At 45.7% G+C, this 24,218-nt stretch overlaps 1 protein-coding gene across 3 annotated transcripts in view; it reads right to left on the bottom strand.

Annotated features, from left to right (window-relative positions):
• The window catches only part of HIRA (histone cell cycle regulator), an 82,227-nt gene that overhangs the window by 46,298 nt on the left and 11,711 nt on the right, over window positions 1–24,218 (bottom strand). For all 3 annotated transcript variants that reach the window (XM_080822036.1, XM_080822035.1, XM_080822037.1), the window contains exons 2-9: window positions 18,398–18,460; window positions 16,213–16,323; window positions 14,885–14,975; window positions 13,448–13,542; window positions 6,080–6,175; window positions 4,707–4,867; window positions 2,762–2,929; window positions 546–659 (exon numbers count right to left, since the gene is read on the bottom strand). In XM_080822036.1, coding sequence (XP_080678162.1) covers window positions 546–659; window positions 2,762–2,929; window positions 4,707–4,867; window positions 6,080–6,175; window positions 13,448–13,542; window positions 14,885–14,975; window positions 16,213–16,323; window positions 18,398–18,460 — 899 coding nt within the window. The remainder of the gene's footprint in view (window positions 1–545; window positions 660–2,761; window positions 2,930–4,706; window positions 4,868–6,079; window positions 6,176–13,447; window positions 13,543–14,884; window positions 14,976–16,212; window positions 16,324–18,397; window positions 18,461–24,218) is intronic.

Genomic DNA, 24,218 nt, shown 5'->3' with positions numbered 1-24,218 from the left:
GTGGTTGCCTTGGCCAAGGAGGGTTGGGAAGTGGGGTCTTGACTGGGGGCAAGCGGGGGCAGGGATGAGGGGTTACGGGTTCGTGGTTAGACTGTATATATGTATGTTATACATGTATGACAACGCACTGAGGTGTATACTTTAGGTGAATGCATTGCTGTAGGTTATTTTTAAAATTTTATTTATTTATTTATTTGGCTGCAGGTTTTATATATAGACAGAAAGGTTTTCCAAAAGGAAGCAAACACAACACACCAACTGAGGGTATTCCTAGAGTCTGGACACAGAGTTGCTCAGACTGGGGCTCAGGATGGCCTTTTCTACCTGGGCCCAAGCCTACTCTTCAGTCCTCCCTTCTTCTTGGGGTAACCAGGGGGCCTGACCCCAGGTGTAGGGTGGAAGCACATACTGAGCACCACTAAAAGTGGCTCTTCCAGGCCTCTGGGCTCTGCCTCCTTCAACAGCCCCTTCTCATTCCCCCTGCAGGAGCCACAAAAGCTCTTGGGGGAGGGTTGGGGGTTTGGGGGGAGGGAGTCGGGGCTCACCCAGACAGAGAGAGAACGGTCCTTGCTGCCAACAGCACAGCAGCAATACGGGCAGCTGGGCTTTGCAGAACTCCCATTCTTCTGCTTCTTTTTGAAGATTTTTGGGTTGAATTTCTAAAGCCAAATAACAAATGTTAAAATAATTAATTAAGCATCAAGCATACACCCCATGCCAGGTTCAGAAATATACCACAATACCAGCTTGTCTGCAGGAAACCCACAATGACATTCTCCCAGCTCCAGGCACTCAGCATGCTTTACTTCATCTTCATCACTACCCAGGAGGCATTTTGCTGAGGTTGAAATGGAGTTTCAGGGAGGCCAGGAAATGTGGGCCAAGTTACCCAATAAGTAAGTGGTGGGACAAGGATTTGAAGCTGGCTCCACCAACTCTCCATTTCTGGGCCTGCAGCCAGGTTGATGGCATGGGAGCTACTGAAATCGGCTCTCTCAATTCCTCCTGGCCCGAGAAAGGCCAGTTCCAGGACCTGGCTTTAGGTATAAAGTCTTGACAGAGGTCAGTGGGATTGTCAGATATCTACCCCTTTAATCCTTTCCCCTTCACTGTAGGTGATGCTCGGAGTCAAAACTATCTAGCAGCTACTGATTAGCCCTAAATAATCTTACTTGGCCAGGGATGACAGCTAAGTCATGCTAAAGTCTGTACCGGGGGCTATCCTCAGTGTAACCTGGGTGCTGCTTTTGGCAAGCACACCAAGAGCTCCTGCCACATTCCTGGATTGAAAAGGATAGGAACTCTAGACTCAGAACTGGAGTCCCCAAGCCCGGACAACTGAAGAGAAGGGTGGCTCCCTGGAGCCTGGTATCAACTGGCCTGGCCCATAGGGGTTCTAATTCCAGAGGGCAGGCATAAAGACCAGACAACATAGAACCTGGAGGTGTGTACCATGGTCTTGAGTCTCACCCTGAGTTGCCTGAGAGGCATCAGTACCATGATCTCACAGAGCCACTCTTACAGTGCCTATGAGGACCACCTGACAGTCACACGGAAGCATTGTGCTATCTGAAGCAGTGATTTTTAAACATTTTCATAACAAGGACCTGGGTTCAAACAAAGTCCTACATGGGTTCCAATACATAAAAAATTAAAGAAGCAATATTTTATTTGTATAAAACATGTATATTCTAAGTCACAATATATAATATTTATTATTATTATTTTAAAGATTTATTTATTTGTGAGAGGAAAAAAAAGAGAGTGAGCCAGTGTGCAGGGGAAAGGGGCAGGGGGAGAGGGAGAGCATCTCCAGCAGACTTCCCATTGATCGCAGAGCCTAATGAGGGGCTTGATCCCACGACCCATGAGATCATGACTTGAACTGAAATCACAAGTCAGATGCTTAACTGACTGAGCCACCCAGGCACCACTATAATATTTATTATTAATTTAAACAATTGGAAAGATTAGCCCATTTTAAGTAACACAAAAAACTGAGATTAGGGTCCTGGCTGATTCTTCACCTTTTCTTTTCTTTTTTTTTTTTTAAGATTTTATTTATTTATTTGACAGAGACACAGCGAGAGAGGGAACACAAGCAGGGGGAGTGGGAGAGGGAGAAGCAGGCTTCCTGCTTGAGCAGGGAGCCCGATGTGGGGCTCGAACCCAGGACCCTGGGATCATGACCTGAGCCAAAGGCAGACGCTTAACGACTGAGCCACCCAGGTGCCCCGATCCTTCACTTTTGTCAACTCTAGCCCACCAACCTATTTACTTTGTTTTGGTTGCCCAGTGCTGAGAAAACCCTCATTAAAAGTAGCCCATATCTTCTGATACCCTTCACCCTCCATATCAAGATTGGGCAGGGCAGCTCCAGACTCAGGTGATCCACAGCATGGCCTCACAGCCATGCCTGGCCACGGCTGGGGTAGAGGCACACGTACTTAGCAGGCACATGCTAAACTGGAGCACTTATCAGGACCACCATGCTTGAATACACAGGACCTGACCCAAATATGGAAAAAGGCTAGTGTGGAGCTACAATGTTCCCAATCAAAGACTGATTTTGGTGAAACTCATTAAAATATGTGAGTATGTATTCTGTTTTGTAAAATGTGTTTAAAAATTATGAAACTTAAGTAATTAAAATGAAACAAGAATGTGGCATGTGCTGACTCTCAGAGCCCACCACCTAAGCCCCACATGTGACCCAGCCTCGGGGCAAGACAGCACCCAGGTGGAGGCTAAGTACACTCACCACAACAGTCACAGCTTTCCGGTGCCCAACAAAGTCCATGTTGGTCTTCCAGCCCTCTCGTTCAATGATCTGTGCAGTGGGGCCAGAGTTGTTCATGGCGTGGGCAGACACCAGGTAGTGCCCATCAGGTGACCAGCTGAGCCGCAACACATGGGTTGTCCCTCCACACTGAAAGAAACATGTGCACTTGGAAGGAGCTCAAGACCAACTGTGTGACCAAAACTCTGTCCTCAAGAATAGAGTCGAATTCTGATTTATAAAGGTATGATGGCGGAGCATGTACACCAGCTTTTGGCTATGCTAACAGCTCTAGTGCTCCAGTCCCTCCAGGTGTCTGACAAAAAAGGCTCTGTTAAGTGAGACTGGGAGCTGCAGCACCCTATACTCCCCTATGGGAGCTGAGCCCAACACAGCGGCATCTAGACGATCAATAGCCACCTCTTCTGTCAATTCTGTTTGGGCCAAATCTGTCTGGCCACTGACCTCTTTCTTCTGCCCTGCATGTTAACCTTACATGAGATCTGCAGAGCATTCACTTCAGTGGAGAAAGAGCTCTGTGGAGCTCTGTGGACCTTCAGGAACCCATCTCTGTGATGCACTTAGTGACCATGAGCTGCTACATGCTTTCTCTAGCTTGCCTCAGCTGAAGACTGGTAGTGCTACTAACTAGCAAATGAGAAGAGCTTCATAAAGCCCATATAAACCATTAAATCCATGGCAGAAAGATACTGTTCCCCTGACCTGGACTAGGTCTGAAGCAAGACTTCCCTCCACATTATTATTCCTGCAAAGTGAGATGATATGGGCCAGAAAAACACCCCTCTAAAGCTCAAGGTCAGTCCAGGGCAGCCTGAATGACTTAGGAATTAAGATCTTGGCCTCACAACCCTAGAGAAGGGTAGGATGATGCATGGCCTTGAGTGCAGTGACACAGCTGCCTCAAGCCCACTCAGGCCCACCCAAGGCTAAGGAGTCCCACCAGCTCCCAACTGGGATTCCAAACACTCCTGCCTATCTCCATAGCTGCCCCAGGAACCCTGCTAATGGGATCCTGCTGCCTGGTTGCCAGAGCCCTGAGGAGGAGCTCCAGAAGGCATCAGGGCCCGTCCTCTGTACATGGAGGGCACGTACTCCTAAGGAGGGCAGGACTAAGCAGGGTGAATACCAGTGCTCATGTGGTGCTGTTGGTTTGGGGAAAACTACATACATGATTTCCACCTTCCTTCTGTAGCCAGCCTTGACCTATGGGCAAATGTCTAGACCTCCTGCAAAACTTTGCTCATAGCCCTTCCTCTGATGCAATTAGTACTCCTCGGCTGTTTCTGTGCATTCTGGACAACTCCATCACCATACTCACAATGGATGTGAAAGTCTATCTTTCCCACCAGGTTCTAAGCTTCAAGGGAGAGACTCCATCTCAGTACACTTTCATTTCCTTTATCCAGTACTACCCTTCTTACAGCAGGCACTTAAGAAATACCTAACAAACAAGGGAGACCCTGAACTCTGATTCCACATGAAACAAGAACTCAAATAAAGGGTAGTAAAATACTACCCAAGTCACTGCAGTCTGACATCCAGACATTCTGCATGCAGCACTGCTTCACTACCCAAGAGAGAAGTGGGCTGGCCTGCAGAGTACAAGTCAGTGAGTAAAGCCACAGCACAGTCAGGAAAAAGTAAAAGAGAAGGCCTCCTCTACCTGTGTGGCACAATGCTATGGAGGCATCGCTAAAGTTCTCTTCAGCTTTTTCTCACTTCAAAGTTGGGCACTTCATACTATCTGAGAAATGAAAGATTTTCATCATCTGACTCTTTGGGCCACAGTGCCCACCACAGAGAACCTTGCTGGTTCAACCACAATGTATGGACCCCAGCCAGCTTCTCGTCTGTGCATGGAGGCCAGGGAGGCCGCTGGACCGAACTCCCTGAGCTGTCTTCTTACCTCATCAAAAGGCTTGGTGATGCTGGTCTCCAACTGCCAGTCTAGCGTTCTCCACACCTTTAGGCTGCGGTCATCAGCTTGAGAGGCAATGTATTTACCAACAGGGTCCCAAGTCAACCCCTTTACCAAGCCAGAATGGCCTCTCAGCGTAGCTAGAATTTCTGTGGAGGAAAAGAGGAGATTGGGAAAGCATTAGCTAAGGGAAAATGAAACTATATAGAAACATGAGCTGCAATCCATGGGCTATGGAATGGCTAGCCAAGAGAAGGGATCTCGGGAGTCCATCTTGACCAGCTCCCATCCCTGGGCACAAGCAAAGAGCCCCCTAATCTGATCCCTATCAAGCGAAAAGCAACTTGAAAGAAGGACTACACCCAGGAGCAGGCATTGTGATTTCCCTTTAGCCACAGCTAATACTGAGCCTGCATAAGCCCCCTAAAGGGCAGGCAAGCAGGGATCCAGGTTTGGCCAGAGTCAAATTCTGCCCCTTTGACTTGTCTGTGGTTGGCAGCTCTGCCAGTGGTTTCTCCATCTGGAGGCCATGCCCACCTGTGCTGTAACATCGATATTTGTGATTTGAACCTTCCTGGCAGCTAAAAGCAGACCTAACAGCTCAGGGGATGGAGCACTGTGGTGAAAGTTCTTTGTAAGTCATCACGAAGGGCAAAGGTGTATGAAATAGCATGTCCAAGAGATCTGTAATCTAAATGCCACCCCAACTCTCAATCTGGCCCTCTGTGACCACAATGAAAATGGCTCCCCATCCCGCCCCACATCTTGGTGGCTTATAGAGAGAAAATGACTTGGGCCAAGTTCACAGAGGATGCTTTTTAGCCCATGAACAAAACATATTCTAGATACCAAAGAGGAATAAAAGTATCTTACTAGTTATCAACTACAGTGATATGCCAGGTTATGCCATCTGTTTTGACTTTACACACATTAATAAGAAATACAATCTTTTGCAAAACTGGATTTGTTAGCCTATCTCTGTTTAAGAGCTTCAGAGAGGAGATGGCAACTGAGTGGAGGCCAGAGCCCAGTCGGGTGGGAGGGTGGGGTGGCATGCCCTCAAGAGCATGTGTGTAGTGGGGAATGCCAGGTGCCAAGCACATGCAACGCTACCCTATCACCCTCGTGATCTGTGGCACATCCACGCTAGCCCTCAGTTACTATTTTTCTTTAACATAAACCTCTTTTAAAACCTTAAACAAATGTCACTGATGAAGAGAAAAAGAACTGAGTTGCTGACAAGACGCACGAATCCCCATTCACTGCGACATACTTGTCACTGCCAGCCTTATGAGACAGAGAGCCCACCCTGCTTCAGATGATCAGCCCATTTATGATGCCACCCAGTCAGAGGTCCAGACCTGGGAACTTCACAGCATTCCAGATGACGACAGTGTTATCCACGCTGCATGAGGCCAGCCACGCGTCATGGGGAGACCATGCTACATCCATCACATCTGGAAGACAGAGGGCTGGCAGTCAGCCTCTTATCTGGTGTGCAGACTCAGTAGGGGGGCACTCAGCAACACCTGTCTGCCATGTTGGCTGGCAGCCCCTAGCCTTTCATGTTTGAGGAAACTTGACTCGCAATCATCATAACTAAACTCCTTAAAAACCAGTCTATAGGGCGCCTGGGTGGCTCAGTGGGTTAAAGCCTCTGCCTTCGGCTCAGGTCATGATCCCAGGGTCCTGGGATCGAGCCCCGCATCGGGCTCTCTGCTCGGCAGGGAGCCTGCTTCCTCCTCTCTCTCTGCCTGCCTCTCTGCCTACTTGTGATCTCTCTCTGTCAAATAAATAAATAAAATCTTAAAAAAAAACCACACAAAAAACAAAAACAGTCTGTAAAACTTCCCCACTAAGGTTTATGAACTGGTCATGACATTTGAGGCATCTGAGAGACCTCCCTCGCCCCCTCACAAAGGAGGTAACTGAGGACATGGCTGACAACTTGGGGCCACGTATAAGAACCCTGGCTCTGACACCTGCTGGGTCTGTGGCTTCAGGCTCACTAAGTTTGCTTCTCTGATCCCAACTGGGCCTTTCTGAGAGTCCTTTGAGCTCTACAGGCACCGCACCTGGCATAATGGCTAGCACAGAGCCAGAGTACAAGAGCTGCCCAATAAGTGGGAGGCCATTTTCAGGCCCTTCTCACAAACTGGATCTCATCTCCAAGACCCCACCAGAATATCCCTTCCCTAGAGAACCCCTAAACACAATCACTCATGTTAATTCTTTGTGACTGTTTTCTTATCTATAAAATGCAGATAAAAAACAACAACAACAACCCTATGCTCAGAGGGTTATTATGAGGATTAAATGTGGGAAATTGCTGTAGCACGGTGCCAGGCACACACCAAGGCATCGATAAAGGTCAGCTGTGACGGTGACGATGACCGGGCCCATCTCGCCGTGCAGGTGTGATTTTTCTAACCTCTGTGCCTGGTGCAGTGCTAGGTGTACAGAAGAATGGCTGGTGAGGTGAAGAAACAGAAACACAGCAGCAAGTTAATAGCTATCTAGTCCTCTCCTCTTAGGATTTTTAAAAAGGTGTAAGCAAAATACTCAAAACTTCTATTTTGTTTTCTTTTTTTTTCTATTTTTTACAGTCTTCAGGGACAGCTTGATGAATTTTTTCCACAAGGTACTGCAATTTGTATTTCACACTGCATATGCGCTAATGTGCTGCATTTAGTATCCTCACAGCCTATGTGATCCTAAGGGCTCCTCTTGTTTAGTTCTACATTCTAAGTCTTTGAGAGTATTCACTACCATAAACAGACCTGATTCAACTATTGACTATCAACTAATGAACTATTAACTGAGTCCCAGGTTCCATGCTAATGAGCACATGGGTGTACGCAATTCTCCACACTCTGGTTTATTTCTTGTGCCTGGCAGCCCAAAGTGGACTCTGGGCAGAATGCCTGAAGACTTTCCTAAGTCAGGACTCTTTAACCCTGTAGACAGCTTTCCAGAAACCTCTATGACTTTACACTTTTATAAGCAGAAATGTCCATTTCAAAATTCTCTTATTATCTTGAGGATTACGATTTTCCCTTCTAACTTATTAAGTACATTTTTTATATTTTAACTTTACTAATAAAAGTGAAGATTTTTTCTATCTGTCTAGAGTTGTCTTCTTGGGCTATTTTGTTCCCATCTTCTGTCTGTTGGGAGGCCTTTTGTGCAGCGGGTCTAACAAACACCAATGCAATGCCTACAAAAATGAAGGATAAAAACCTCCTCTAAGAGCTTAGAGGCTAAGAGGGGCAGACATGTAAACATCAGAATTTCACCATGGTACCTAAGTCCTGGAGTCGAGAAGTGGTCAGCTGGGAGGGAATTCCAGAAGGGAGATTTTCCTAGCAATTTTCATGGACTACTGATAATACAGGCATTAGCTGCAAATTCTAACAGTTTCTTCCTATACTGTACTTCTGTACTTCCTATACTATACTTCTAACTTCCTATACTGTAAGAGATTGGTATAGTAAAATCTGTGATTCTCCTTTGTGATGTCTTTTATTGCCTGTTAACCTTAAAAAACATTCCCTCTGGCAGCAGTCTGATGAATATTCAGTTCTGTTTTCTTCTGCTTTAGTTAGAATGTTTCTCTCTTTAATATATGGAATTTATTTCAGTACATGCTGTATTTAGGGAGGCTCTACCTTACTCTTTCCTCATCTACAAACCATATAATGGTTATTCTATCACAAGTGGGGAACAATTCTTTCTTCCCATAACCGATAATTGGTGCCTCCTTCACAATAATACACCAAGGTCCTAGGTACATGTAGTCTACTTCAATGTTGTTAGTTTTGCCCCCAAACTCATGACATTTTAATCACTGCAGCTTTGAATGATTTTTTCCGTAACCTTCCTTACTTTCCAAGTGCCCTTTGGAGTCGCTGCTGAGTTACATGGTAAAGCCACTTATGGACAAATTTTCCACTAATTTTCTCCCTTAACCCCAGTTTTGGAGCTTCTGTCTTCAGACCATACCATTCCCGCTCTTTCTCTTTGCACATCTACATATATCTGAGACTCTCCTGCATTTGAAGTGTTTTCTGGTCACTGTCATTCCGGATACTCTCATCATCATTCTTGGTGATTCTAGGAGGATGATCTGTTTAATACCCAAGGCTCCCGGATCCTTAAACTCTGCTTCCTCCTCCAGTAACCTTGGCTTCTGCTACCTCAGGCATTCATTCCCAGTCATGCCCAGAGATTCTCCCAAACACCACACTGTAATTCCTCCCTGGTTTGAATGCCAACCCTCCCATACTCCTACCATCAACTGGTGCTTCCGGCTCCCTCTCAACTCCAACAGAGCTTCCAGGTGCTATGGGCCTTCTGCTGTCTCCCTATTTGGCTTACAGTCTACCATACCCTCCACTCTTCTGTGTTTTCACAGGTGCCCAAAACCCAGCCTGGTTCAGTCTAGCTCTGTCCTCCCTTGGGTCTTTCTTGAGGACCCTCTAATGAGGCTTCCACTGAATTGCACCAGCCTGAACAGCACTAGCCAAGGCCATGGGTGGCCTCCATGTCATCAAGTCCAATGGTCAGTATCCTCAGTCTTCACCTGACCTCAAGACAACATTGGATGCACTGCTGGATTGCTTCTCCTTCAAACGTTCTCTCTATCTTAATTGGCCTCCTCTCCATCTCAGCCACTTTTCACTGACTGGTTCCTTATCACCTCCAAATTACTCCATCATCCCAGCTTCCACCCTTGGCCTCCAGTCCCACATACACTTGTCCTCTATACTCAACTCTCACATATCAAAATGCCTATGCAGCAGGGCTACTTACACCCCTGTTAGGCAATGCAAACTGAACATGCCCCAAAGTCAATTCCTAAACATTTCCCTCAGCAAATATGTCTGTCCCACCTACACACCTGCCATCAGGTAATGGCAAATGCATTCTTGACACCCTCCAGACCACAGTCTGGTAAACTGTCCTGATTTCCTTTGCTTATCTCACACCCCATATCCCATCCACCAGGAACTCTCCATCTGACCATCCCTCCTCCTGAACTCCACTGCTATGACCCAGGTCCACTGAGATTATGCCAGCAGCCTCCTCAGTGATCTCTTCAGTGCTGCCTGTAGTCCATGCAGCTGCCACAGGCCTCCTCACTCCTCTACTCAAAATCCTACTGAGCCTTCCCATCTTACTCAGAGAAGAGCCCCTCACAGTGGCTGTGTCCTAGCTATTCCTTTAGCCTGGAAGGCTCTTTGGATGTGTACTCAGTGGTCCCCTCACCTCCACCTGGTCTCCTGTTGGATGTCACCTTCTCAGTGAGGCCTCCTGGAAAACCCATCTCATTTTGCTTCTCGGCACTTATCTTCTAGTTGCTGATGTGACTAGTTGTCTGTCTCTCTTATAAGAATGTAAACTTCCTGAGGGTAGAAGTAGAACAGCAGCCAGAACATGGCAAGTGCTCAATAAATATTTGTTAAATGAATTTGGGGAAAAAAATAGTGTCTTTATTTTTTTCGATCTTTCCACTTATGAAGTAGCCATTTTAGCTCTCTCAAAAAAGGTTTGTGTTTTAAGACTTACAGATCTCACACATTTCTTGGTAAAAGTATTCCTGAATATTTACAAATTTTCTTCCTGCTGTATAAGAGTTCTCTTTGTATCATTAGATATTCTAATTGGCTATTACTAGTGAAAGGTAAATAATTTAAAGTTTTCTTATATGAAACCAACTCAATGACTCATTATTAGCTCTAGGTGCTTTTCAATGCTTTTTAAGTTCTAATAGCTGCGTGCTACGATATTTGCCATTGGTTGGAAAAAGACATTTCATGTTAAGGAAATAGCTTCCTATGGCTATTTAAAAAATATTTTTATTACAAATTGATGCTAAATTATCTAATATCCCTTTCAGAACACCTCCTTAGATGATTGTTTTTGTTTTTGTTTTTTAAAGTAGGCTCCATGTTCAACTTGGGGTTTGAACTCAGGACCCTGAGACTGAGTCATATGCTCTACCACTGAGCCAACCAGACGTTCCAAGAGTCTTTTCTCATTTAACCTCCTAGTATGTTGTTATAGTAATACACAAAATTCTTCCATTATAAATCATATTTCATCAAAATGAATTAGTGTTTTCAAGTTATCAAATTCATAAGCATTATGTTTCTGGTTTTTCTTTTTTTCACATTTGTCTAAGCTTTTGTTTTACTGGTTTTTTTTTAGGTTTTTAGAAACCCAGGGTGACAGCTTCCTTTGAAGAATAAATATTTCTAGGGGCGCCTGAGTGACTCGGTTGGTTAGGGGTATGCCTTCAACTCAGGTCATGATCTCAGGGTCCTGGGATCAAGTCCCACATCAGGCTTCCTGCATCAGGGAGCCTATATTTCCCTCTGCTTCCCACTCCTCCTGCTTGTGCTTTCTCTCTCTCTGTCTCTCTCCCCCCAACAAATAAATAAATAAAATCTTAAGAAGAATAAAGTACCTAAAAAATTCTTAAAAAAAAAAAAGGAATAAATATTTCTACAACCTGGAATAATTTTTCTTAAAAACTTGAAAAAAAAATCATCAACAAATCAAAAAATAACTTAGGGGGCGCCTGGGTGGCTCAGTGGGTTAAAGCCTCTGCCTTCAGCTCGGGTCATGATCCCAGGGTCCTGGGATCGAGCCCCGCATCGGGCTCTCCGCTCCGTGGAGAGCCTGCTTTCTCCTCTCTCTCTGCCTGCCTCTCTGTCTACTTGTGATCTCTGTCTGTCAAGTGAATAAATAAAATCTTTAAAACAAAAACAAAAACAAAAACAAAACTTAGGAACAGGAAGCATTTATGAGGACTCCAATTTTTTCATTGGTTACTACTTTAAGTTTTCCTAACCTTATGGTATCAATTCTGAAAATTTTTATTTTCTAGAAAATTTTACTTCTCTTAGCATTTTTTTTTTAGTTTAATAAATATTATGTTGTACTCTGTGGGTAACTTTTTCCTCTAGGTTGTTTTTCTAGCCCCATGACCTCTAATTTCTTCTAGGTTTTTTTCTTCCTACCCTCACTCCCCAATTAAATATGCCAAAATATATGTTTTTCACACTTTGCTTTCAAAGACCCAGTGCTTTCTATTTATTTATTTATTTTTGCTTTTTCACTGATTTTTCTTCTTTAAGAGTTCTGCCCATAACTGCTATCAGGACCACTGAATAAGGAATGCGTGTCCCTGCTGAAAGTGGGCAACCCTACTTCCTGGTAAAGGAGAACCCTGGGATGGTGAGTATGGAGAGAAGTTGAAGTTATGGTTCAGCCCAAGTCTCAGGGTAGGGAACCCAACAAAGGCCTCACTGAGGCCCCACCCCACACCTGAACACCTGCATGGACACTTTCTCCAAGTTCCAGAGGAGTCCAATTAGACTCTGCTTTGAGTAACTGTGAATAAGCAAGGTTAAGTTACACATTTTTATGGTTATCAACAAGTATACAATACTACTCTGCCAGCTTTCAAAAGTGTGGAATTAATCTATGGTCGCTAAGAGGTGGGTCTGTTCACCTTTAAAGTGTGTGTAGAGTATTTGCAGAGCATATACTGTCAGTGGATTACAGCTGATGCCTTCCAAACCACTCTTGCCCCATCTTCCCCAGAGCTCCAGGCTCAATTCCAAATCTTGTGACATTCTTCCCTGCCCCCACTCCCCAGACTCAGCACATCCCACACTGAATTGGTGTCTATCATCATAAGCCCACTATCGATATAGTCTGAGAGAGGACACCACCGGCTATGCAGGCACCAGCTAGAAATCTCCTTCATCCCTCCCCTGCTTTGTCCTAAGAATTTCCCAAGTCAGTCTCCCCCTCCATCCCAATTATCCCAGGCCTGGTTCAGACCCTTACAGTTTTCATCTGAACCACTGAAACAAGCTCCTTTTCTACATACTTATCAGAATGATCTCCCTCTTACACTTCAAATCTTTTAAAGGCTCCCTATCTCTTCCACAATAAAGGCCACCTTCATTAACAGGGAACACAAACCTTCTATGACCTGGCCCCTGACACTTAGCCAGCTCCACTCTGTACTGCTCCCTGCCTTGTATGTAAAGATCCAGCTGTGGTGAAATGCTGCTGTCCCACCATGTGCACCAGGCCTTTCCAGCTTCTGCTTTCCCCGTCTGGGAAATGCTTCAGGCCATTCTTGGGCTAGACCACAGGCTTTCCAAGGTATAATCACTCTAGCACCCTGGCATCTGAATGTACAGCACATGGCTTTTGATTACTTTTGAATGACATTCCTCTTCTTCAGTTCAAATTTGTAAAATGTGTCCCTTTCCATTTCAAGTCCATTAAACACTTTTCAAATATACTCAAGGTCAGGTAAAAAACTTTTCATCGGGCCCCTTTTCATGTGTGCTGGTTTCTGCGGAATAAAGAAAGTGTGCTTACGGACTTAGTGATCCATTGATGAAGGTAGTGATTCAGTTCACCAGGATAAACAGCAGAACGTGGGGAGTTCTACATTGAAGATATAAACATATACCCAATGAGGGCAGGAGTGGGGGCACTGAATGCAGCTGGAGGCAGGCAGTGGGGACAGTGACTGCACAGACCTTGAGGGACAGGCAGGGTGTGACCAATGGTGATGGGGAGGGATGGCCCAGACGCAAGGCTGCTATATGGACCAAAACAGTCCACCAGGCCATGGAGGTGCTGCTGCTGACTGCAGACAGCTGCCAGGGCTGCCCATCCCAAAAGGCAGCCCCACTCACCGCCTGAGTGACTCCGGAGGATAGAGACACATCGCCACTGCTCCACATTGGCAAGCTTACCACTGGAGCCGAACACGGTGCTGGGGCCGATGTACCTGTGTGAAAGAGGAGTCAGAAAGCCACTCCAAGCATACTCGAGGCACGGCACAGAGATGTCACTGCAGCATGGCTTATCATGGCAGACAGAACAAAGCAAAACCAGACAATGGCTAAAAAGCATCAAATTGTTGAACAAAAGGGACTGATTAGGTAAGTTATGTTCCATGCACTTAATGAAATACAAATAGCCATCAAAATCTTGTGGTAAGAGACTATCCACTGTATGGGGAAATGTTCACCAAATATAATTAAATGAAAGAAGCAGGCTACAGGACATCCTATACAATATGAAGATACCACTATGTAAAGAAAAAAAATACATGTAATATCGATATCATTTATGCATGGAAAATGGATCAGAAAGACACACATGAAAAATACCAAAATATTAATCATGGCTTTCTTTGGATGGTGATTTTCACATACTTTTTCAGATTCCCAAATTATCTACTAAATTCATTATTTATATTGACTAAAGCAGCAAAGCCAACAGTCTTTTTAAAGCTCTCTTGCAAAGCAGTCAAAGCCCGGGTACTAACTGCTTGCCATGCAAGCAGCTGGGTAGGTCCCCATGGAGGTGGTGCTGACACCACTGATGCACAGAGCCTCTGTTAACACACTCTGCTCCCACAGAACTCTTTACCAACTCACAGAAGGAGCTCACTGAGTGGGCCAAAGGAGATAGCACGCCTCTGCTCTCATGGCCACGGCCAAAGGGCCACTCTGGCTAAGCAGTGGGGTAGGGTCTGGTTCCCTAGTCTGACTAGCTCCCAGAGTCACCTGGGGAGCTGGTTATGGAACAGAGTCCCAGGACCCACCCCGAGACACTCTGCCTAGGTTTAAAGAAAAAGTTTTCTATGTGATAGTTAGTTCATTATGGGTACAGAGCAGGCACTTTCAAAGGGGGCTCCTTAGAGTCCCAGGGTGGGGCTGACAGAGAATGAGGTGAGTGGCAAAGAGGGCAGGCTCCAGATACCACCCCCTCCCCCACATTCCATCAGAGCACTTTGACTTTAACCTATTCTGTATGTTGGGAAATTTCATCTGAAGAGCAAAACAAACAAAGTTACCAATGTCAGCAATGGAAAGGAATATTCCTTTTCAGATGGAAACGCTGCAGCCCTGGGAGGGGGCGACTGAGCAGGTCTCTAGGCAGGTGGGTGGCTTCTCAAAGCCCTAGTCAGGCCCCAGTGGCTCCAGGCCTATGTGTGCTTCCTGCTACTCAGGAAGTTTGGAGCTCTAAGGACTTCAGTGTCAGAATGGGGAAAGGTGACTGTGATTAAGACCAGCAAAGAAGCTTCTAAAAATAAAATGTGAAGAAAGGAAAATGATGCTTACGTAGCCCGCTTCCACACCATAATCAGTTTGTCATCTCCCCCAGAAGCTAAATACATCCCACTGTTTGACCACCGCACACAGTTCACACATGCTGGGAAGAAAAAAAAATAGGGTGATGAAAATCCAATAGTCATGCCCATTTGCTTTATGCAGAGTCTGGCAAGATGCAAAGGGTTTATAAAACCTATTCTCTCAACTATTCAAGGCATCCACTGTGGGTGAGTCCCAGAAGAACAATCCAGATTAAATACTATCCTACTTGTACTGTAATAACAAATGATCAGGACAGAGTTTGGCGAGGGGAAGTCTATATAACCTGAGAAGTGTTAGTGCTGGATGAAACAATCAACAGGAGGTGGATTTCCATGAAAACTTGTAACTAAATCTCTATTTCAAAAGGGCTATCTTATGATGAGATGTGTTCCTGAGCAGGGAGAATTCTTGAAATGAGGGCATGTACTAAAAAGGCTGAGATGCCCTTCCCAAAACTTTCAGGGGAGCAGCTTGTTAGAGCATAAAACTCTGACTTCATCCCATCTGTGGCCTTTTTAAATTTGGATTTTCCAAACTTGTCAGCACTGCAGGTTGACTGGCTCTGCACTTATAAATTAAGACCAGCAGAAATGCCTCCTGGGCCCCTGATGGGTGAGAGCATCTGGGAGCACTCACAGCTCGGCCTTTGGGAACCCTGCAATACAAGGGACACTATCCAAGTTGTAGCCCACACATGGCCTGCGAGTGATTTGTGCTCCAAGTCAGAGGGCACTGAGGGACGTTGGGAGAGCAAGAACACACAGAGCTAAGGAAGGGGTCATAGCTGTTAATGGAGCATCTCAGGGAAGGCAGCTAGGTTGGAAACCAGAGCCAGATACAGTCACCCTGATGCTCAGAAGCAGGAAACTAAGGCACTAAATATAGGAAAGGAAACCACAACACTGTCCGGCCATCAAAAGGATCCTGGCAGAGGGCCTCAGAGTGACACTGTGGCAATCTGAGACATTTTGGTGAGTTGTCTTTAATACACCCTTCCCCAGAACCCTACTGCTTCCAGGTTGCTGGCCCCAAAGCCCCATGGAATCAGGCAGTAACGACTCATGAGCAGGAAATCACCAGAGGTACCTGCAGACTGTCCAAAGATGGTTCTGTGGGCGGGCCGAGTCTTCTGCCGAATAACTCACCCAGGTGTGCAGCCAACATCTGTGCCTTCAGACAGCAGGCCGAGGGGAGTTACCGCCGCACGGGGCCTTATCTTTCTAATTACAAACACATGTGCTAACCTTGGGCACTCTGCCAACACGCAAAGCCTGCAAAGGGCCACTCTGTAATACCTAAGTGATTGTCCATCTGGCAAAGCATCTTGGGAATATTTTCATCCTTCTCGTCATCCTCCTGGAGGACTGGAGACATATTCCAGATCACAACCTTCCCAGAATCCTGTCCTGGAATGAAGGAGCAGAAAAAATTCAATGTGCAAGAAGTAGAAATTTGATATTAACTCTGAGACACAGTCTTCACTTAGCTTTCATAAATCATAATGGACTAGATTGGAGGAGACTAAATTTGCATCATTAATTTAAGTTACAGAAAAGAAATGAAGAAAGATTAAGTGCTGAAGGGGGTCAAAAAGCATATGGATTTAGTAGTAGGGGGAAGCCAACCTGACTTTGAAAAGAACTCTGGACTAGAAATCAGGAGGGGACTGAGCTCTAGTCTGTCCTCTACAACAGATCCCTCAGGAGCCCCTAGAAGGTCCTCATCCCTGCCCATGAACCAGACTCCTCATCTGTAAGTAGAAGAGCTGGAAAAACTGATGTCCCAGGACCCTTTCAGGTTTATGCACGGGAACCCTAGCAACCAAGGGCAACAGCACATTCCTGCCAGTACTTTGATCCCTTTTCAGGTGCTGCCTGGAGTCGAGGGCGGCTCTTAGAGCTGACTGGATGCTTTGAGACCCACATCTGAATGAAATGTGCCCTGTATACAGGAAAAAAGGCTCATTATCTTCTTATCTGCCCTTTGCTGTCACCTACAGATGGGAGATCAACCAAAAGAGGGCATTTAGGGATCTTGGATCATAAGGTGATATAAAACCCGGCTAAAAAATTTATCTATGGGGGTGCCTGGGTGGTTCAGCAGGTTAAAGCCTCTGCCTTTGGCTCAGTTCATGATCCCAGGGTCCTGGGATCAAGCGCCGCATCGGGCTCTTTGCTCGGCAGGGAGCCTGCTTCCTTTCCTCTCTCTCTGCCTGCCTTTCTGCCTACTTGTGATCTCTGTTTGTCAAATAAATAAAATAGAAATCTTTTAAAAAAATAAAAAAAATTATCTGTGCATTTTGGCAATGATCTTTCTTTTCTTTTGCAATGATTTTTCTTTCTAAGCTTTCCACCTACTGATAACTGATGAAAGTCTGGCCCCTCATTTAACTATTACAGAGGAAGAAACACCAATAAATGCCTACAAATGGACGTGTCAGAATTATCATAAGGCATACCTGAAACTGCCTATTGGCCAGTATATAAAAATATTTCCTAAACAGCTCTTCTTGACCATACTACATACTGAGAAGGGTAGGAAGGTATGTCTCTTCTTATGGATGAGGAAAAAAACCCTGTCCCCCAACTTAGTCCAGTAGTCATAGATGACGTCAGTGTGTACCTTCCAGGTACAGTCCGTAATGTGCTGGAAGGAGATCAAGGGTCCCCTGCATACCCCTGCAGCAGGAAGCTCAGAGACAACCCACCCTGTAGCACCTGATCCAAGGGCCTGGAACTCACAGAGGCACTCTTCAGGCACTGTCCAGGAAGGCCTTGGCCAGAGGAAGACGCTGCTCTACAGTGAAGCTGTCAGGGGCTGAGATCTGTGGGAATGCCACCTTGTTCCACCATATATACATCTTGGTGTCCTGGCCTGAAAAATGACTATCTTTCCAAGCAGCACTCTTACTGTGACACTGTAACACTGATGAAGCACGCTAATAATACTATGGGCCATATTTTCAAATGGCGCAGGCATTTTTACTTGCCCACAGCATACTTCTTCTCTAACTTAGCTGAATTCCTCTGAGCCCAGAAAAGGCCTCATAACTACATGACTAACTCCGTAGTTTTAGTTTAACCACTTCTTCCCCTTTTTCAGATGAGAAAGTACTGCCAGAACGAAGATGAGGACCCAACCTTGGCGTCAGGGGCTGGGGATCTATCCATGGGACCACCTGCCACTTGCCACCTTCAATAAGCTGGGATTTGGGGATGCAAAATGATCTGAATATTAACCCAATGAATAGGAATTAAAAAGATACACCCACTACCGAAATATTTATATGGAGCAAGCACACTAGAGCAAAAAAAAAAAAAAAGGGGTTTTGAAATAACAGATTATAACTGTACATTTTAAATGGAGTTATATCCATACTGAAAAAAGAAAGTATTCTATCTTCAGCTCAGTGGGCAACCAGGAGAAGCAGAGCAAGGTGTCAGGACCGTGCGTGCTCCTTCTGTTACTCTGTGAACATACCTTGTCCTCCAGTTGCGAACTTGGTCCCGTCAGGGTGAATATCAACTGAAAAAATTGGCTTTCCTGCAAACAAAGGAAAAAAAAACACACAACATCTATCTTGGCTTGTATTCACTGAAGAATAGCAACAAAGTCAAAATTTTTGAAACAGTGGTTATTTGAGTAATATCTCTAATTGCTGCTCCTGGGAAAAAAATAATAGGCTGCCGATAAATTCCTTCTAACAGTTTTAGTTAAAGTAGAAACTGCTGGAAGACTCTCCAAGTGACATTAAATAGCTGAGTCTCAAAGGGGGAACAAAGCATTCTATCATTAGAACTGAGTCCATAGATTGCTTGAGCGTTTGCACAGAGGTCCAATAGACAGTAACTGGCCACATTCTGGGGACACACATTTGTTAAAGCTATGAGCTGTTTATGACAGCAGCTCTGAGTTACAGAGCTACATCTTCAGCTACCTCTCCATCCCATGGACCTGCACTTGGCTGGCAGACATAAGAACCCTGGCCTTTCTGCCTTGCTGACAGCTGGGCAGGACCAGTAGCTGACCAAGAACACAGTTACCACTTCCCTCATCCTTCTGCTTCCAAAAGCCCTCCTATATATATGTGTTGCATCAAAGTCTATGGAGAGTCAGCTTTCTTGGTCTCTCCTATGGCTGAACTTCCTTCATAGGATGTGCCCTGTCCAACTGGATGCTCAGTCCCTCCAGGGGGAAGAACTGTAGCTACTAGCTCCTGGATTCCCCACAGGGTGCAGACCCACACCAAGGGCCCATGAAGCTCTGTGGCTAGCTTGGTGGACCAGACTGGTAAGGCGTCATGACAGCTTGAAACCCAGCAGACTGAAGTGTTGCTGGGGCCTTGTCCCTGTGGCATTTGTCGGGCTAACCAGTCTGCTTCCATGCTAAGAGTGGCATGTCAATTGTTGTCAAGTTTATCACCATATCCTCAGCTTCTAGCAAAGGCCTGATGAGTGGTGGCTCAGTAACATTTATTCAGTGACAAATCAGATGTATGACAATAGACCGAACATCAGCAATTGCTAATACAGACAAGGTGCTGTTGCCAAGGAGTCTCTTGGTTGAGGATGCTCTGTCTCCACTACCTAAGAGGAGTTGGCATGGACAACAAAAGGAGGGCTATGAGCTCTAGAATCACATGATGGCAAGTGGAGACAGGGCAGGGTGGGGCAGGGACAGGCAGTGGTGCCTAACAGCTGAAAGTCTTGCCAGGGTTACTGTGCAAATACGGAAAATCAAATATTGGTACCCAAAAAGGTAATGGCTAGCATAGGCCCCAAGGAATAGACAGCTCACTTTATCTTCTTCCACAGAGCCATACCCCTAACAGGCAAACTGAGCCTGAGCTTCCACAGACAAGGAGAAATGTACTCTCCTTCCTGTCATTACACAGTAGGGTGAAACAGCTGTGTAAGGACACTAGCAAGCAGGTGTCCCAAATGCAAGTGCCCTATTTTGTCTCAGAGAACAAGCAGAAGCCCAAGCAAAGTCGGAAATCGCATCACATACTATTTCATCTCTACTACTTACTGAAATTCAAAACAACAAAACAACAAAGGCTGCTACAGCAGGACCCTGCCATGCTGGCAGCTCTAGCCAGGTTCCCCAGACCCTCAGTCACCTCCAGGTCCACACCTAAGAGCCAGAGCTCTACAGTGACAGGTCAAGTTTAGCCAAGCTGCTACTGATTGCCTTCCTGGAGCACAAACATATGGGAAATTCAGCCCTGGTCTGCCCTGAGCGTTCACTCCAAGGATTCCCAAGACAAGCCCCAACACAGCCTGGCACTCTATATAGCTTGGAAGGAGCCAGAACCAGCAGTGGAGTGCACTTACAAGGACCCGAGGAGAGAGAGCTATTGCTACTCTTCCACAGTCCAGATGGGCAGACCCTAATTAGCCCTAATTTAGAAATTAGAATTTCTAATAGAAATTAGACCCTAATTTCACCTTCAAGAGAAGAATCCAGAAAACTGTGTACAGTAGGTAAAAAGAAGGTAGGGACTGAGAATACGGGTAAGAAAGACTGGAAGTGTTAACACTGGTTTTCCTGTGCCTATGCACTCAGACCTACACTGGCACACCACGCCCTTGCTGGGTCAGGTGGTTGTCTCGTGTGTCAAGCCAGAGAGCCTGACACACTGCTGCTGAGAATGTGCCATACCTTCCCAGAGGCTGAGGACCTAGGAGGGAAGCAGTAGCAAGAAGGTGGGTTTCTTGACCACCTGGGCCATGACAAGTGCCTGACAGGGAAGCCTCAAGAAAAAAGAAAGGACAATTAGGGCTATGGGCTCAGCCTTGAGCTGTGCAGACCATGGCGTCTAGTGCTGAGAATGAATTGGGCCAGTCCCTGTAGGTGCCAGCCAGCTACACCTTCCGGGAGAGGCAAGCCCTGTGGAGCTCTCCTTCCCAGTCCATGACACACTCTACTAAGCATCTGATGTGGCCCCTCAAGCCATGCAGGCAGCACAGTCCTGGGTATTCTCTAAATCTCACACCACCCGGTGAAATGGATCGTTCTGACATCCTCATTTGACAGGGGGAAACCGAGGCACAAAACTTAGGGAAGTTGCCCAAGGTCATGCAGCTTGAGGGGGCACACTGGATGCTCAGCTTTAAGTATGTAATGTGCTGCCCCTTCAGATGAAGCTGGGAAGGGACATGCCTGGACATGCTGGGAGGCCTTTGATGACACTGCCTGGAGGGAAGTGATTCAAAGCCCACAGGTGAAAGGTGAAGTAGGGAGTCAGAGGGAGAGTGAGAGCTATGCACACATGTGCAACTGGTCCTGATGACCTGGATGTGGCCTTGGACTTGCTATACTGAGCTTCGATCACCCTGGACACCTCAGTCCCAAGGCCTGGGGAGACTGCTACCTGGCTAGGCTCTGGTGAAACACATCTCTCAGGACTCCTGCCCTTGCATGCTTCCCTTTCCTTGAATTTGGATTGACTCTATGATCTCTTTTAACTAAGAGAATGTGACTGAAGTGACGCTGCTCCAGTTCTGAGATTAAGCCTAAAGAAGGTCCAGCAGTTCAACTTTTGCCCTCTGGAGGAAGCCAGAGCCCTGTGGCATTTGTCTGGCTCCAGTGATCAGGTGGTTGCCATGTAAGAAGTCCAAGTACCCTAAGGCCACTGTGCTGAGACCCCCCCCAAGCTGGCCAAAGAATCCAGGGTCAAAGGGTCAAAGAATCCAGACAACAGTGAGAATGAGAGCCCTGAAACAGGACCCAGAGTGAACTGTTCTGGCCCCAAACTGCTCCAGCCATCCCAGCAGATTCAGTGCAGAACTAAGATGAGCTGTCCCTGCTGAGCCTGGCCAGGTTTCACAATCACAAACAAATAATAAAATAGCTATTATTTTAAGCCAGCAAGGTTAGGGGTAATTTGTTATATTAATTCATTCAGTTTCCTGCCTAGGGCAACTGGAGCTACATATTTGTCATTTTCACCAGAAAAGTTCTAGCTGACTCAGCTAGAGTCTTGAGAAGGCCATCCATCAGTGGGGAGCATGCACCTGGCTACAGGAGGGCTTTTCATTTCCGTAAGTGAGACATTGTGTTATATGCCCCCTCAAGACGGGTAGGGCCTAGCAAGACACCGCTAAGGAACTCAGACCTTCCTCTACAGCTACCTCTGAAGCAAGGGAATGCTAAGGTCAGATTCACATTTCAGCTCCACATAGCTGCGTGGAGCATGGGCTTTTGTTAAGACCAGAGGGGGCCTCAAGGCTCCAGAAGGCAGAAACAAGGGCTGGGAACAGGCCTGGGTGTGAACAATGAACATGCCTGGGAAGAATTCTTAGCCATGCCACTCAACAACTATGCAGCCTTGAGTAAGTTACTGAACGCCTCCAAATACCAGTTTTCCAATCTGAATGGTGTGGAAGTCACAGTGACCCTTACAAGTACTTTCTCAGAGAGATTAAGATGCTGTGCCACATTGCTTCGAAGATGCACACATTTCACATGTGAACATTTCTGAGATCACAATGTGCTTTGGTGAAAGGTGTGACTGGGGTAATGGGCACCATGTTTCCTTCTACAGAGGTGCACCACAGAGTTGATGAAATATGGTAGTATACCTACACAAAGCCACAGCATGGTATTGGCTCCCTACTTCTTTCCAGCACTAGACTCTTCAGGCTAAGGAATACAGTGGTTCACATACCCGCAGTGGGAACAGACCTCCTTTTTCTAAAGGGCTCTTTGAGGCAGAGTAGAGGAAAAGGATCTATGGCCTGACTAGTTAGAGAACTTTTCCTGTGGCACAATGTTAAAGATGAATTCCTAACTGTTTCCTGCATTCCATCTTTCTTTGTACAAAAACAAAGACAAGGGGTGCCTGGGTGGCTCAAGTCACGATCTCAGGGTCCTGGGATCGAGGGCTGCATCAGGCTTCCTGCTCAATGGGGAGCCTGCTTCTCCCTCTCCCTCTGACCCTTCCTCTGCTTCTGTTCTCTCTCTGTCAAAAAAATAAATAAAATCTTAATTTTTTTTTTTTAAACAGAGGCAAAGAGAAATTAAACCACTCCCTGGGCCCTAGAGCCACCAGGCAATTTCACATCCTCTGAATGATAGTGGCATGTTTTCCCTGCACACCTACCAAAGCCCATTCTCCTTGGGGATCTGCTTCCAGGTGACCCCTCTTGGACAGTTTCTTGCACCCCTCCTCAGACCACACAGAGCACCCTCCTGTCACTCTCTCCCCAGAACTGTGATAGTTGGCCACATTCCCTGCCTGGGGGTGATCTGACAACTGCAGCATGAATGCTCTCCCTCTGGCAGGAATAAAAAGTAAGGTACAGAAGCTGAGTTTTGACAGGGCGTGGTCAGACAGCATTCTCCTCCCTGGCATCTGGGGAAAAGACTCCTGGAGGAGGCCCAAATGTGGAACTTAGTCTAAACAGAGAGCACTGGCCAAAGAGAAGCAGGGAGGGCCCAAACAAGAATGGCTGGCACTCTCAGTGACCTTCAGATCTTTGGTTTGTGCTCCTGTATTTGAGTCTTTATGCTCTGAAAGCTCACTGGGCAGATCCAACTGGAACATCTGTGAGTACATACTGCTGGAATGGAAGCTTAGGAGAAGCTGAGCCCTTTGCCCACTGTACATTGTTCCTGGAAACGCTTATCCTATACAGCCCATTAATACTTGGTTTTAACAAATGTTGGTGAATTTGTAACAAAAAATGAAACATGGGTAAATGTTTGAAACATTTATTAAGTGAAAAAAATTACAAAAGAATACTAAAATATAAGGTGGGTGCAAAGGGCATGATCTTCTATGCAGAAAACCTTGAAGAGTCCACAGGATAAATTTAGAAAGACTGAGTGACACAAAATCAGCAAACATTAGTTGCATTTCTGTACATCAAGTGAAAAATCTAAAAAAGAAACCAAGAAAACAATTCCATTTAAAATAGAATAAAAAAATACTTAGAAATAATAAACGTAACCAAGAGGGCTAAAGACTTGTACACTGAAGACTAGAAAACAGCGCTGAAAGAAATTAAAGACACAAATAAAAGAAAAAAATCTTGTCTTCATAAACTGGAAAACAACATTGTTAAGATGTCAACAATATCTAAAGCTCTACAGATTTAATGCAATCCCTATCAAAACTGCAGTGAGAGGGATGCTTGGCTGGCTCAGTCGGTACCAAGCGTGCAAATCTTGATCTCAGGGTTCTGAGTTCCAGCACTGTGTTGGGGGTAGAGTTCACTTGAAACAAAACAAAACAAAACAAAAACCAGCAATGACATTTTTTGCAGAAATAGAAAAACCCATCCTATAAATTCTT

This window comes from Martes martes, assembly GCF_963455335.1.
Source record: "Martes martes genome assembly, chromosome: 13".
Classification (NCBI taxonomy): domain Eukaryota; kingdom Metazoa; phylum Chordata; class Mammalia; order Carnivora; family Mustelidae; genus Martes; species Martes martes.
Note: the sequence above shows the minus strand (reverse complement) of the source record. Positions and strands in the feature narration are given on the sequence as shown.